Genomic DNA, 16,744 nt, shown 5'->3' on the forward strand with positions numbered 1-16,744 from the left:
CGTTGAACGTTTGCTGGGCATAAATGACGCTCAAAACTTTTAAAATTAAAGTGAGGCCCCAAAAACCGTGTAGCCTCGGGAGACATTTACTGTTAACTGGGTCAATGCAAACGGATGCAGTAAACAAATAACCAAAAATATTTTGAGTCACAGAGACAATGTGTAAACAAACTAAGTAGGTGAGCGAGATAAGGCACGCACACTAGACGATCAAAACATTAGATCACCTCAAATAAGCCTGAATAGTTTCACCAACTATACAAGACTAGCCTGTTATGTCTAAGCATAATTGTACCACAAGTGGGTTACTTACTATCCACAGTACGCAAGCAACAGTTGCTGAACTCTGAGCATATTCAAGACTTCTTGATGTGACGTTGAATGTGAGCCATAGCCTCATCCGGAGATTCAAATGTGTAGTCTTTACCCTCGTGAGATATCCATAAACGGGCTGGGAATCGCAGTCCATACTTCACACTTGGATGGTCCCGAAGTACTCGTTTGGCCTGTCTGAAAGCTGCGCGCTGCCTGGAAACAATGGGGGATTAGTCCTGGTAGATGGAAAAGCTCTGTCCTTGAAAGCTCAGAGTGGTATTGCGGGCTCATCGGAGGATCTCCATCTTCTCATGAAAAAAGTGCACTCGAAGAATTATGTCACGGGGCCTCTCCCCATCCCGGGGCTTTGGGCGCAGCGACCGGTGGGCTCGATCAATCAGGGGCTTTTCATCTAAGGCAAGAACATCCTTCAGCAGCCCCGAAACAAAATCCGTGGCGCGATGCATTTCGGCGGACTCTGGGACCGATACAAGTCTCAGATTATTGCGGCGAGAGAATCCCTCTAGACTCACGCAGCTCTCCTTCACCTTTTTCAAATCCGCAGCTAGGCGTTTAACTTCAGCCTCCAGGGATGTAGTTAAATCGGAGACATTAGTAGCGGAGGCCTCCAGTGCCGCAATCGTTGTAGTGTGTGACGCAGTTGTTGTTTTGAATATTGTGATTGCTGGCACTGTCTCGTTCCGCAGGATGGTTAAATCTGCCTTTAATGTATCAGAAACCTCCTGTATTCTGGCCTCAATCGTAGCAACCACCTGTGTTTTCATTTCAACTATCTCAGAGCGTAGTAGTTTGATGGCCTTGAGAATGTTCATTTCGGCGCCGCCAGGCCAAGCCGCGCCCCCGGGTAAAGTGTGAGTCCCCGGGCCCTCAGACTCAGGAGAGGGCGGTGATGAGAGCGGGTCTTGTAGGCCGGGTTTTCTCAAAGTCATGCTTTTGGCCTTATGTTTGGTCGACATGCTGACATTCGGAAGCAAAGTAGTCTTGTTTTTTACGGAAAGGGATCACCAAATTAATATTTGAAAATAAATACGGTTCTGCTGCAGAATTCACATGAACTTTAAGAATACCACGGGAGCAAACGGAAAACACGTCAGTCGCACATGGCGTCCCCTACCATCCCCCCAGATGTCCAAACTTTTGACTGGTACTGTCAGGGGATGACGCTGGAGAGGAGAAGCGAGTATGGGGAGTCAATCATTTAATAGGGAACGAGACAGAACAGCGTCAGCACACGGGTAATACAGACAAATTACAATCAATGCAGCAGCGTGGAACAGAGCTGGGGAACTGACACATATAGAGGAGGTGATAAACATATTTCACCTTTATTTAACCAGGTAAGCTAGTTGAGAACAAGTTCTCATTTACAACTGCCACCTGGCCAAGATGAAGCAAAGCAGTGCGACAGAAACAACAACACAGAGTTACATGGAATAAACAAGCGTACAGTCAATAACACAATAGAAAAAAAAAGTCTATATACATTGTGTGCAAATTGCATGAGGAGGTATGGCAATAAATAGGCCATAGTAGCAAAGTAATTACAATTTAGCAGATTAACACTGGAGTAGATGAGCAGATGATGATGTGTAAGTAGTGATACTGATGTGCAAAAGAACAGCAAAGTAAATAAAAACAATATGGGGATGAGGTAGGTAGATTGGGTGGGCTATTTACAGATGGACTATGTACAGCTGCAGCGATCGGTTAGCTGCTCAGGTAGCTGATGTTTAAAGTTAGTGAGGGAAATGTAAGTCTCCAGCTTCAGCGAGTTTTGCAATTCGTTCCAGTCACTGGCAGCAGAGAACTGGAAGGAAAGGCTGCCAAAGGAGGTGTTGGCTTTGGGGATGACCAGTGAGATATACCTGCTGGAGCGTGTGCTACGGGTGGGTGTTGTTATCGTGACCAGTGAGCTGAGATAAGGAGGAGCTTTACCTAGCATAGACTTGTAGATGACCTGGAGCCAGTGGGTCTGGCGACGAATATATAGCGAGGACTAGCCGACTAGAGCATACAGGTCGCAGTGGTGGGTGGTATAAGGCGCTTTGGTAACAAAATGGATGTCACTGTGATAGACTGCATCCAATTTGTTGAGTAGAGTATTGGAAGCTATTTTGTAGATGACATCACCGAAATCAAGGATAGTCAGTTTTACTAGGGTAAGTTTGGCAGCGTGAGTGAAGGAGGCTTTGTTGTGAAATAGAAAGCCAATTTTAGATTTGATTTTGGATTGGAGATGTTTTGGAAGGAGAGTTTACAGTCTAGCCAGACACCTAGGTATTTGTAGTTGTCCACGTATTCTAGTTCGGAACCGTCCAGAGTAGTGATGCTAGTCGGGCGGGCGGGTGCGGGCAGCGAACGGTTGAAAAGCATGCATTTTGGTTTTGCTAGTGTTTAAGAGCAGTTGGAGGCCACGGAAGGAGTGTTGTATGGCATTGAAGCTCTTTTGGAGGTTAGTTAACACAGTGTCCAAAGAAGGGCCAGATGTATACAGAATGGTGTCGTCTGCATAGAGGTGTATCAGGGAATCACCCGCAGCAAGAGCGACATCGCTGATATATACAGAGAAAACAGTCGGCCCGAGAATTGATCCCTGTGGCACCCCCATAGAGACTGTCAGAGGTCCGGACAACAGGCCCTCCTGATGAGTGAGTCCAGGTGAGTCAATATCGCTGAAGCGCGTGGCGAGGGATGGCAGGTGTGCGTAATAGATGATGGCAGGAGTGCATTATGCAGAGGAGCCTGGCGCCCTCGTGCACCAGAAGGGAAGAGTAGGAGCAGGCGTAACAGGTACTGTACTATGAGACAGTTGTGGGATGTGATAGATCCCAAATTAATACAACCACGTGCATCAATTTTAGAAGCAATGAGGCTGATGCAACAGATCAGAACATTGAGGACAGCAATGCAAGCACAGCAATGCACACACGGCATTCGGCTATAAGCACAGGTTTTCCAAAATTCAATCAATTAGCGGGAAAACACTAATCTCAAAAGTGATCGTAACTTGAACCAAACTTGAAACGCGTTGCCTATGTATGTCAGTTAGGCTCTACACTGGTTGTGAAGCGGATTGTCCTTCATTTTAAGAAGTTATTTGGCCACTTTAGTTGTGATACAAACCTTATCAAACCAAATCAAAATCCCTGTGGAATGTCCATGCTCCTCTCTTTGTTTAGCCAGATGTCAGAATCACACCCCGTCCATCTTCATCCTGGGCCTGACCCTGCTCTCTGATCCTAGGCAATTTCCTCTTATCTGATTTGTTCAACTTTTCATACATTTGCATACACACAGTTTCATGGCCTAAACTCCATTAATACTCACAGTAATCATTCACTAAACAGGATACAAACTAACTACAGTATAACTTGAAACATGTTACATTTTAATAGAATCCATCACTACTAACGACCATCAGCAGCATCAGAGCTTGGAGAAGCCTAGGTACGCAACTAAACGGTCACATGGAATTTGACTGCGATCATGATGCGTGACCGCCGGTGTGGCGGTAATGTCACTGTAACAGCCCTCATGTCAGTTATTGTGTGTGTGTTGGTGACAATTGTTAGTAGTGTGTGCTGTTTCGTTTGACTCAACCATTGTGAGTCAAGGCTTTATCTTCATTAGGATGGTGTAGGCATGACTATTGTGCATGTATTAGAAGTAAGAAGGAACCCTCTCGTCCTCATAGGTTCGTCAGAGGACAGCGAGGACGTCCCTCACTCTGACTCTGTGGAGCTGCAAGAGTATCCCCACCCCAGGGGTCGGAGTTCAAGTCCTCAGTCGGCACATCCGCCTCTGTGCTTTCGACGGTACTCAGGTGGGATACCTCTACCCTGTCGTGCTCACCCATGATGCCTTTTTGACTGGATTGTGTCTTTCTACACTCTTCACTTGCCCAACATTTGTTCCTTTCAACATATCTAGCTCTTTAAATATAATGTCAGTGAGGCTGTTGTGAATGTTGTGAGTGAGGGTCGATAATTTCATTGTTGACTGTCTACTCTTTTTAGGTTCTTAGTAACATCCACACCATCCGAGCCACTTGCAATGCAAACAACGTCAAGACCTGGTCCTTTTCTCCCCGGGTACTACATCATTTAAACATCACTGAACACTCAAGCTATTGAAATGGAGCAGAGCATACCATGCTGTATAGTCTGAATGTATTTCTGTAAAGCTAAAAGTTTAGTTTAAATGCTTGTTTGGTTTGGTTTCGCAGATGACTGGGAATCTACCCAGCCTTTTGGACGGGGACTGTTTTCTGAGGTGCAACTCGGACGCTCCTGAGCTGGGAATATTATTTGAACTTGGAGTCACATACATCCGAAATGTAAGCTTTTCTTATACCATTCCTGAGAAAGACTACTCAAGTCTACGTTGTCTCTCAATACACTAGCCATGTCTGTAGACTAACCCCTCTAGCCATGCCCTAGGGTGTAGCTGTTATTTCTCCAACTGTGTACTTCAAATGATTCTTATTTGCATTTATTTATATTGAGCTCTTGCTCTCCAGTCTACAGGTGAGAGAGGAGACCTGAGCTGTGGCTGGGCCTTCCTGAAGCTCTTTGACACCAACGGAGCACCTGTCCCACACAGGTACTGTACTGCTCCTTTGCTGGCCCAGCGCCACAAAGACTCGCAGCTCGATGTCGCCATCAACACAGATGCCCCAAGAGATATCAAAATCTGATTTCATTGATCGGGTTACGTACTGTAATGTACATGAGGGTGTCGTAGAACACGAAGCTCATCTAGTCAGATTGGTGTTGCCCCTGTTTCACCTGTTCTGGTGATCAGATACAGAGGAGAACCAGACTGCTTTTCCCACAGTAGTACAGTACAGTATGTGTTGCAGTAGCTGTTTGTCACTGATGAGGAATTCTCTTGGGCCGATGTCGTTCCGTCTCATTTCTCCCTAACAGACCTGTTCTGAAGCCAAAAATGACTCGCAGCCCAGTGTCGTCATCAACACATACAGTATGTCAGAAGAGATTTCATAATCTGGGAGTGAATCTCATGGCTGTGTCTGTCTGTCTGTATTTGTCTGTATCTGTCTGTAGGACCTATGAATTGCTTGTGCATGGAGGCACACCGTATGAAAAGGACGTAGAGGTAGATCCATCTTTAACAAGAGGAGGTATGAGCATGCAAAAAGTGCATGTTAATTACATGTTAATAAATACATTTCTATTGAATTGAAAGAGGTCATTATTACTAATGTTATGTTGAGAATTGGAGTTTCTGAGGTTCTCATCGTCCCTGTGATCTCTTTCTGGCCACAGGAACAGGCATGTTCCAGCAGATGATGTTGTCCAGGAAACTCCCTAAACTCTTCCTCAAACTGAAATCGCCAAACGTTCGTACAAGGTCACAGCTGAGGTGAGTGTGGATTTTGGAATCGAAGCTACAGCACCTCTTGTCACATAGTAGTTTTGATGTTCCTGTAGCTAGCTAACTCCTCTCCCTGCTTTGTCAGTGCTCTTCCAGACACTCTAGTGGGCAGTCTCTCCAGTATACACCTGCTGGTTCTGCACAGACAACTACTGGCAGATATTCTGCTTATGGACAGGGCAACCATGCAGAATGCAGGTAACACATGCACGCACGCACACACACTCCCACATACCCATGGATAGGGATAATGGGTGGACTGTATATGAAATGTTGGATACAGCATCACCACCATTGATCAGGTCAAATACTTAGTGTACATGATTGAGTCTTCCACGTAGAACAGAGTCCGGTTTCCCAATAGCGAATTAACTTAGGCTTACGAGTGTTTTTTAACGATGTGTCGTTCCTATAATGGCCGGAGATGTCACATATTTTCCAAAACAGCACGCAGAGAGAATGTTGGAGCACGTGTTGATACTGATAGGATCGAAAGAAAGGCAGCGCTACTCTCAGATCAGCTTTCTCCATTCATACTGATGATGGATCAGCACCTAGAGATCAGCTCTTCATCTGACTATGTGTTCTCTCATAGCCCGAGAGCATCTGGTTGTTGTGGTATCACAACAAAAAATATCTAGTTAACAGAAGAAAGGAAGACAAAATAAGGACAGAAGAAAAAGGAAAAGAAAAGGACAACAAAGTGAAACCTCTAAAGAAACAAGAGACCATAATACAAGAAACAGCACTATAGAGAGATAGAACAACAACAACGCAGCCACTGCCAGCTAGCCTACTTCAGCAGTACTGTATCATTTGAATTATTTTAGTCAATAAGATTCCTGCTACGTAAGCTTAACTTTCTGAACATTCGAGACGTGTAGTCCATTTGTCATTCCAATCTCCTTTGCATTAGCGTAGCCTCTTCTGTAGCCTGTCAACTATGTGTCTGTCTATCCCTGTTCTCTCCTCTCTGCACAGACCATACAAACGCTCCACACCGCGTGGCCGCGGCCACTCTAATCTGGTGGTCCCAGCGCGCATGAGCCACGTGGAGTTCCAGGTCTCCGGTAGCCTCTGGAACTGCCGATCTGCGGCCAACAAGGCAGAGTTCATCGCAGCCTATGCCTCCCTCCAGTCCCTCGACTTCTTGGCACTGACGGAAACATGGATCACCACAGATAACACTGCTACTCCTACTGCTCTCTCTTCGTCCGCCCACGTGTTCTCGCACACCCCGAGAGCTTCTGGTCAGCGGGGTGGTGGCAACGGGATCCTCATCTCTCCCAAGTGGTCATTCTCTCTTTCTCCCCTTACCCATCTGTCTATCGCCTCCTTTGAATTCCATGCTGTCACAGTTACCAGCCCTTTCAAGCTTAACATCCTTATCATTTATCGCCCTCCAGGTTCCCTCGGAGAGTTCATCAATGAGCTTGATGCCTTGATAAGCTCCTTTCCTGAGGATGGCTCACCTCTCACAGTTCTGGGCGACTTTAACCTCCCCACGTCTACCTTTGACTCATTCCTCTCTGCCTCCTTCTTTCCACTCCTCTCCTCTTTTGACCTCACCCTCTCACCTTCCCCCCTACTCACAAGGCAGGCAATACGCTCGACCTCATCTTTACTAGATGCTGTTCTTCCACTAACCTCACTGCAACTCCCTCCAAGTCTCCGACCACTACCTTGTATCCTTTTCCCTCTTGCTCTCATCCAACACTTCCCACACTGCCCCTACTCGGATGGTATCGTGCCGTCCCAATCTTCGCTCTCTCTCCCCGCTACTCTCTCCTCTTCCATCCTATCATCTCTTCCCTCTGCTCAAACCTTCTCCAACCTATCTCCTGATTCTGCCTCCTCAACCCTCCTCTCCTCCCTTTCTGCATCCCTTGATTCTCTATGTCCCCTATCCTCCAGGCCGGCTCGGTCCTCCCCTCCTGCTCCGTGGCTCGACGACTCATTGCGAGCTCACAGAACAGGGCTCCGGGCAGCCGAGCGGAAATGGAGGAAAACTCGCCTCCTGCGGACCTGGCATCCTTTCACTCCCTCCTCTCTACATTTTCCTCTTCTGTCTCTGCTGCTAAAGCCACTTTCTACCACTCTAAATTCCAAGCATCTGCCTCTAACCCTAGGAAGCTCTTTGCCACCTTCTCCTCCCTCCTGAATCCTCCTCCCCCCCTCCTTCCTCTCTGCAGATAACTTCGTCAACCATTTTGAAAAGAAGGTCGACGACATCCGATCCTCGTTTGCTAAGTCAAACGACACCGCTGGTTCTGCTCACACTGCCCTACCCTGTGCTCTGACCTCTTTCTCCCCTCTCTCTCCAGATGAAATCTCGCGTCTTGTGACGGCCGGCCGCCCAACAACCTGCCCGCTTGACCCTATTCCCTCCTCTCTTCTCCAGACCATTTCCGGAGACCTTCTCCCTTACCTCACCTCGCTCATCAACTCATCCCTGACCGCTGGCTACGTCCCTTCTGTCTTCAAGAGAGTGAGAGTTGCACCCCTTCTGAAAAAACCTACACTCGATCCCTCCGATGTCAACAACTACAGACCAGTATCCCTTCTTTCTTTTCTCTCCAAAACTCTTGAACGTGCCGTCCTTGGCCAGCTCTCCCGCTATCTCTCTCAGAATGACCTTTTTGATCCAAATCAGTCAGGTTTCAAGACTAGTCATTCAACTGAGACTGCTCTTCTCTGTATCACGGAGGCCCTCCGCACTGCTAAAGCTAACTCTCTCTCCTCTGCTCTCATCCTTCTATCTAGACCTATCGGCTGCCTTCGATACTGTGAACCATCAGATCCTCCTCTCCACCCTCTCCGAGTTGGGCATCTCCGGCGCGGCCCACGCTTGGATTGCGTCCTACCTGACAGGTCGCTCCTACCAGGTGGCGTGGCGAGAATCTGTCTCCTCACCACGCGCTCTCACCACTGGCGTCCCCCAGGGCTCTGTTCTAGGCCCTCTCCTATTCTCGCTATACACCAAGTCACTTGGCTCTGTCATAACCTCACATGGTCTCTCCTATCATTGCTATGCAGACGATACACAATTAATCTTCTCCTTTCCCCCTTCTGATGACCAGGTGGCGAATCGCATCTCTGCATGTCTGGCAGACATATCAGTGTGGATGACGGATCACCACCTCAAGCTGAACCTCGGCAAGACGGAGCTGCTCTTCCTCCCGGGAAGGACTGCCCGTTCCATGATCTCGCCATCACGGTTGACAACTCCATTGTGTCCTCCTCCCAGAGCGCTAAGAACCTTGGCGTGATCCTGGACAACACCCTGTCGTTCTCAACTAACATCAAGGCGGTGGCCCGTTCTTGTAGGTTCATGCTCTACAACATCCGCAGAGTACGACCCTGCCTCACACAGGAAGCAGCGCAGGTCCTAATCCAGGCACTTGTCATCTCCCGTCTGGATTACTGCAACTCGCTGTTGGCTGGGCTCCCTGCCTGTGCCATTAAACCCCTACAACTCATCCAGAACGCCGCAGCCCATCTGGTGTTCAACCTTCCCAAGTTCTCTCACGTCACCCCGCTCCTCCGCTCTCTCCACTGGCTTCCAGTTGAAGCTCGCATCCGCTACAAGACCATGGTGCTTGCCTACGGAGCTGTGAGGGGAACGGCACCTCAGTACCTCCAGGCTCTGATCAGGCCCTACACCCAAACAAGGGCACTGCGTTCATCCACCTCTGGCCTGCTCGCCTCCCTACCACTGAGGAAGTACAGTTCCCGCGCAGCCCAGTCAAAACTGTTCGCTGCTCTGGCCCCCCAATGGTGGAACAAACTCCCTCACGACGCCAGGACAGCGGAGTCAATCACCACCTTCCGGAGACACCTGAAACCCCACCTCTTTCAGGAATACCTAGGATAGGATAGTAATCCTTCTCACCCCCTTAAAAGATTTAGATGCACTATTGTAAAGTGGCTGTTCCACTGGATGTCTTAAGGTGAACGCACCAATTTGTAAGTCGCTCTGGATAAGAGCGTCTGCTAAATGACTTTAAATGTAAATGTGGTGTTGGCACAGGGCTACTCATTTCTCCTAATTGGAGATTTTTGTCCCCTCCCTCACTCACCTGTCCTCATTTGAATTCCATGCTGTCACTGTCACTCGTCCACTCAAGCTTAACATTGTTGTCATCTATCACCCACCAGGTGCTCTTCAAGAGTTCCTCAATGAGCTTTACACCTTGATGAACTCATTTCCTGACAATGGTTCACCGCTCTTTGTGCTTGGTGACTTCAACCTTCTGACGTCTGCCTTCATTTAATTTCTTTCCAACTTTCTTTCCCCTCCTTGCCTCTTTTGACCTCACCCTTTCCCAATCCCCTCCAACTCACAAGGCAGGCAACACACTTGACCTCGTCTTTACTAGAGGCTGCACGCCTACTAATCTCACTGCAACCCCCCTCCAGGTCTCTGATCACTACTTTGTTTCCTTTTCTGTCTCCCTCTCCTCCAACCCTAGCCACTCAGCCCCTACCCAGATGGTCATGTGCCGTCACAATCTTCACTCTCTCTCTCCCACTACTCCTCTTCTATCCACACCATAGTGCCCTCCAAGCTCTTCACTTAGCTAAGGACCCTGGGACTGAACACTTCCTTCTGCAGCTGGATCTTGGACTTCCTGACAGGCAAACCCCAGGTGGTGAGTGTAGGCAACAACACCTCCGCCACGCTGACCCTCAACACGGGGCCCCTTCAGGGGTGCGTGCTCAGTCTCTGTGTGGCTGTGTGGCCAAGCACGATTCCAACACCATCATTAAGTTTGCCAACGACATGATGGTAGTATGCCTGATCACCAACAATGATGAGACAGCCTATAGGGAGGAGGTCAGAGACCTGGCAGTGTGGTGCGAGGACAACAACCTCTCCCTCAACGTGAGCAAGACTAAGGAGCTTGTCGTGGACTATAGGAAACTGAGGGCTGAACACGCCCCCATTCACATCGACAGAGATGTAGTGAAGCGGGTTGGAAGATTCAAGTTCCTTGGTGTCCACATCACTAAGGCCCTATCATGGTCCAAAAACATAAATTGTGAAAAGTGCATGAAAATGCCTCTTCCCCCTTAATAGGCTGAAAAGGTTTGGCATGAACCCTCAGGGCCTCAAAAGGTTCTACAGTTGCACCATTGAGAGCATCTTGACTGGCTGCATCACCGCTTCGTATAGCAACTGCTCTGCATTCAAACGCAAGACGCTACAGAGGGTAGTGCGTAAGGCCCAGTACATTGCTCCCTACTGTCAAGAGAGAGAGCGAGAGAGAGAGCTAGCTATATTTCACGGTATATATTTTTTTCATTTACTTAGCTAGCATCGAATGCTGCAAGCTAGTTTGGCCAAACCCAAACACCCGGCTCAAACAGAGAGGGATGCTATATTAGATAGCTGGCTATCCAACACTGGAACTCTTCCAAGTAAGGTAAGATTTTGTTTTATTAATTTATTGCCACCGGGACCCACCGGTATAACTGCTAAAGTGCTTGCTGCTGACTGTACAATACTGCAGTGGTTCCCAACCTTTTTGGTTTTTGTACCATCAACCGAATTTTGCTCTGCCCAGAGTACTCCTGAAGTACCCCCTCATGTGCATTTTACCAGTAAGCCTATGATCTCATGCGTCTTCTCAAGTACCCCCTGTACTTGTGGATAGGCCAAATTACCAGAGGAGTCCTAGTACTTCTGTTTACTAGGACTCCTACGTTAGTTCTAGTAGCTATGTTGACTATGACCTGACACCGATGTAGGCTGTGTGTAGCGGTTATGATATGAAGGTTTGGCTTGGAAATGTTTTTTTGCCTGGTCACAGACAGCTGATGTGTTGTACACTGAAGTCCACAAGCGAATGGAAAAGGTGAGAGGAGGAGAACACGTAGATAGATGCAAGAAGGAATTATATATACAACAAGCTGTTTGTATGTGGCTGCTATGAAAGTTAACTGTGTTTGCATGTAATCAGGAGTGTATTCATTACGCCAATTCTGTTGAAAACGTTTCTTAAACGGAAGTGAACAAAACGGGGATAAACATACCTGAATTTGTCCAATATAAACTCTCGTTTGTAACTGTTGGACTAATGTGCACCTACTTTGTAAACTTTCATTCATTAGCTACTATGAACCGGTGTAAACTTTCATTCATTGGCTACCAAGTTCAATGAACTTTCATTCATTGGCAACCTCATGATGGGTGGAGGGAAAATGTAAGTATCATGTAGTAGCCTAAATCTATTCTATTGATGTTACATTGAGCTGGGTGAATGGATTCTGAATGACAGTCATCCAATATGCCATGTTCATAATTATAAAAAAATCATAACAATGTGGAATAAGTCAAGGGGTCTGAATGCTTTCCGAATACACTGAATTCCCTCAATTACCTCGTACCCCTGCACATTGACTCTGTACCGGTACTCCTTGTATATAGCCTTATTGTTTTTATTGTGTTACTATGTTTTTTTTATTCAGCAAATATTTGTCTTACTTTTTAACTCTGCATTGTTGCCGAATAGAACCGGTGTAAAGTCTACACCGGTTCTATTCGGCGCATGAGTCTTTGTGGGTAATTCTCTTAAGAGCTTTCCACACCTGAATTGTACAATATTTGGCAATTATTATAAAAATATATATTTTTAAGAACAAATTCTTATTTACACTGACGACCAAATCCGGACGACGCTGGGCCAATTGTGCATTGACTAGAATACAGTACATACATATGAAAAGAGTAAAACAGTATGGAAACATTATTAAAGTGACCAGTGATTCCACGTCTATGTACACAGGAGGGCAGCAGCCTCGAAGGTGCAGGGATGAGTAACCGGGTGGTAGCCGGCTAGTGACAGTGACTAGGTTCAAGGAAGGGTACTGGGTGGAGCCAATCAGTGTAGATGAATGGGAGGAGACTGGTTAAAGAAGGATTTCTAAGCCTTGAGACAATTGAGACATGGATTGTGTATGTGTATAATTCAGAGGGTGAATGGGCAAGACAAAAGATTGATGTGCCTTTGAACGGGGTATGGTAGGCGCCAGGCGAACCGGTTTGAGTGTGTCAAGAACTGTAACGTGGCTGGGTTTTCACATTCAACAGTTTCCCGTGTGTTTCAAGAATGGTCACCTCCCAAAGGGTATCCAGCTAACTTGACACAACTGTGGGAAGCATTGAAGTCAACATAGGCCAGCATCCCCATTGAATGATTTCGACACCTTGTAGAGTACATGCCCGAAGACTTGAGGCTGTTCTGTGGGCTAAAGGGGGTGCAACTCAATATTAGGAAAGTGTTCCTAATGTTTTATACATTCAGTGTATGTTTAACTCAGATATTTTGTGTATTTTGAATTACATTTGAATTAACCTTTATTTAACTAGGCAAGTCAGTTAAGAACAAATTCTTATTTACAAGGACGGCCTACTCCTGCAAAACCATCCCCTAAAAAACCATCCGGAGGACGCTGGGCCAATTGTGCGCTACCCTATGGGACTCCCGATCACGGCCGGTTGTGATACAGTCCGGGATCAAACCAGGGTCTGTAGTGACGCCTCTAGCACTGCGATGTCGTGCAGTTAGACTTCTGCGCCACTTGAGAGCAGTGTGTATAGTGGTCTGAGGCAGTTGGTAAATGACAAGCGTTTAAGTTCAACTTTAGTAACGATGGTTTTGGGAAACAGATCAGAGATTTAACAATGCTCCTATGAAGGTTCTAACAATGAATTTAGCCTTAAGATGCTTTTGGGGAACCGGGCCCAGGAAGGTAATCTTGTCAGATTGGTGTTGCCCCTGTTTCACCTGTGCTGATGATCAGATACAGAGAAGACCAGACTGCTTTTCCTACGGTAGTACAGTATGTGTTGCAGTAGCCGTTTGTCACTAATGAGGAATTATCTCGGGCCGATGTCACTCCCCAACAGATCTGATCTGTAGTCCTCTGCTGGCCACCTTCCCAGAGATCATGGACCAATCGGACCTGCTGGATGCCCTGAGGGTAAATTCCGTTGCCGGATCGAGGCTAGCTCATCTCACCACCCCCTGATAACCCAATGCAATTCAGACCCTATTTTCAGGAATCAGTGGGCTCTTTTACAGACTTATTGGCTACAGTGTATTTACTATAATGTTGCATCATCCCCCTGACTGAATTGTTTTTCTGTTCAGAAGTCTTGGTTGGAGGCTGAGAGCAATATGAAGAGATCTGAAAAGGTAAGCAAATCCTTAGAGCAGAACTTTCTGAACATTCAGACACAGATGTAGCCTAATCCTGGACGGAAGTATTTTTGATTGAGATTCTCCATTTTAAAGTGCTTTTTAGTGTGCACGAAACCGGCCCTTATGTATTTTTCTGGTGGTTGAGGAATTGTGAAGCTATTTTTTGTGGCACTGCTGAACTGGCTTGTTCTGTGGGTGTGTGTTTTGTGTGATGGTGGATTTACGTGTGTGTGTGTGGGTTTTTCAGAGGGACCTACCTCTGCTGAAGAGGAAGTTTGTGAGGGTATACATGGACAACATCTATCCTCTCCTCTACTCGGCTGACCTGCCCCCTCCTCGCTGGGCTGATGAGATGGTGGAGAACCAGCGGGCACGAGTCATCTTCAACAGTTCCCTAGAACCATTCCACACACACACCCCGGACAGCCCCCCTCGCCACCAAGCCTTTGACATCTCACAGCTCACCTATGACCTCCTCTGCATGGCCCAATAGCAACTGCATTAATCCGTCTGTTTCCAGAGTTATTTATTCAAAATTATAAACTGGGTGGTTCGAGCCCTGAATGCTGATTGGCTGACAGCAGTGGTATATCAGAGCGGTTACCATGGGTATGACAGAACTGTTGGTAACCAGTTTATAATAGCAATAAGGCACCTCGGTGGGTTGTGGTGTATGGCCAATATACCACGGCTAAGGGCTTTATACAGGCTCTCCACGTTGCTCCTTGCTTAAGAACATCATATTGGCCATATACCACATCCCCTCTGGCATTATTGCTTAGTTATATGTCACTATTTAGTTTTGTATTTTTCTATATTTATAATAAACTATAATAGATGACATTGGTCATCATCCTTTATTTTTTACTCAGATGTTTAAAATACAGTCCCAGAAAGTACCAGGGCTTTGTGTAGAGTGCATTATTGCAAACATCCACGAATAAGTAATGGCGTTTACACACACACACACACCACACCTTCACTCTTATGAAACTATAATGTACTGTATGGACCTGGTGTCAGAGCCTGGTAATAGAAGTGATATGAGATTATGCACGACAGGCTGTGATATTCACTCACATTGATATGGTTAGGCAAATAGTTCCAAGAAAAGTTCAAACATTTCCCATTGTGCAGTTGCTCTGGAATGTGTGGTGATACCTGATGCAAGATATTTCACATAAGGCATTATGAACAGATTTTTTATGTGTGGGTGTGATTATAAGGTGTGGATGTTTTTCTTTCCTTGGGAAATTTAGGCCCACAGTCTAACCCTTTGCCTTGCCTAGCTGAGTAAGAGGTAATTACGACAACAACAAGCGAGATGCAAACCTCTCCCTCTTAGTCACAATGGTGTACAACGCTAAAGGAAAAACACTGCCTTTCTCCCCAATGTCCTCTTGGATGTAGGACATGTGAAAGTAACTTGCAAAACAGGTGAAGGACAGTGGCAGTGATTACAGCCTCAAGTCTTCTTGGGTTTGACGCTACAAGCTTAGCACACCTGTATTTGGGGAGTTTCTCCCATTCTTTGCAGCTCCTCTCAAGCTCTGTCAAGTTGGATGGGGAGCGTCACTGCACAGATATTTTCACATCTCTCCAGAGATGTTAGATCGGGTTCATGACTGGGCTTTGGCTGGGCCACTCCAGGACATTCAGAGACTTGTCCCGAAGCCACTCATGCGTAGTTTTGGCTGTGTGCTTAGGATTGTCCTGTTGGAAGATGAACCTTCACCCCAGTCGGAGGTCCTGAGTGCTCTGGAGCAGGTTTTCATCAAGGATCTCTCTGTACATTGTTCCATTCATCTCTCCCTCAATCTTGACTTGTCTCCCATCCCCTGCTGCTGAAAAGCATCTCGACAGCATGATGCTGCCACCACCATGCTTCACAGTAGGGATGCTGCCATGTTTACTCCAGACGTGACTCTTGGCATTCAGGCCAAAGAGTTCAATCTTGGTTTCATCAGACCAGAGAATCTTGTTTCTCATGGTCTGAGAGTTTTTAGGTGCCTTTTGGCAAACTCCAAGTGGGCAATCACGCCTTTTACTGAGGAGTGGCTTCCGTCTGGCAAACTCTACCATAAAGGCCTGATTGGTGGAGTGCTGCAGAGATGTTTGTCCTTCTGGAAGGTTCTCCCATCTCCACAGAGGAGCTCTAGAGCTCTGTCACAGTGACCATCGGGTTCTTCGTCACTTCCCTGACCAAAGCCTTTCTCCCCCGATTGCTGAGTTTGGCCGGGCGGCCAGCTCTAGGAAGAGTCTTGGTGGTTCCAAACAATTTCCATTTAAGAATGATGAAGGTCACTGTGTTCTTGTTGACCTTCAATGCTGCAGAAATGTTTTGGTACCCTTCCTCAGATCTGTTCCTCGGCACAATCCTGTCTCGGACCTTTACGCACAATTCCTTTGACCTCATGACTTGGTTTTTGCTCTGACATGCATATAGACAGGCGTGTGCCTTTCCAAATCATGTCCAATCAATTGAATTTCACACAGGTGGACTCCAATCAAGTTGTAGAAACATCTCAAGGATGATCAGTGGAAAAAGGATGCACCTGAGCTCAATTTTGCATCTCTTTGTAAAGTGTCTGAATACTTATGTGAATATGTTTTTTCTGTTTTTAATTGGTGAGAAATGTGCAAACATTTCTAAAAACCTGTTTTTGCATTGTCATTATGGGGTATTGTGTGTAGATTGATTAGGAAAATGTTTTATTTAATCCATTTTAGAATAAGGCTCTAAGGGGTCTCTATGGTTTGTAATTGTATTTATTATGGACCGCCATTAGTTACTGAATCACTCT

At 46.5% G+C, this 16,744-nt stretch overlaps 1 protein-coding gene across 1 annotated transcript in view; it reads left to right on the top strand.

Annotated features, from left to right (window-relative positions):
- Positions 1-14,783, top strand: part of nphp1 (nephronophthisis 1) — a 31,290-nt gene extending 16,507 nt beyond the window's left edge. Inside the window, exons 11-20 of the mRNA XM_029669140.2 lie at positions 4,031-4,159; positions 4,353-4,427; positions 4,562-4,672; positions 4,856-4,938; positions 5,403-5,479; positions 5,625-5,721; positions 5,819-5,931; positions 13,646-13,719; positions 13,890-13,934; positions 14,188-14,783. Of these exons, the coding sequence (XP_029525000.1) occupies positions 4,031-4,159; positions 4,353-4,427; positions 4,562-4,672; positions 4,856-4,938; positions 5,403-5,479; positions 5,625-5,721; positions 5,819-5,931; positions 13,646-13,719; positions 13,890-13,934; positions 14,188-14,433 (1,050 nt within the window). The 3' untranslated portion in view covers positions 14,434-14,783. The remainder of the gene's footprint in view (positions 1-4,030; positions 4,160-4,352; positions 4,428-4,561; positions 4,673-4,855; positions 4,939-5,402; positions 5,480-5,624; positions 5,722-5,818; positions 5,932-13,645; positions 13,720-13,889; positions 13,935-14,187) is intronic.
- The last annotated feature ends 1,961 nt before the right edge of the window (positions 14,784-16,744 follow it).

The sequence above is a fragment of the Oncorhynchus nerka genome, linkage group LG10 (assembly GCF_034236695.1).
Source record: "Oncorhynchus nerka isolate Pitt River linkage group LG10, Oner_Uvic_2.0, whole genome shotgun sequence".
Taxonomy (NCBI): domain Eukaryota; kingdom Metazoa; phylum Chordata; class Actinopteri; order Salmoniformes; family Salmonidae; genus Oncorhynchus; species Oncorhynchus nerka.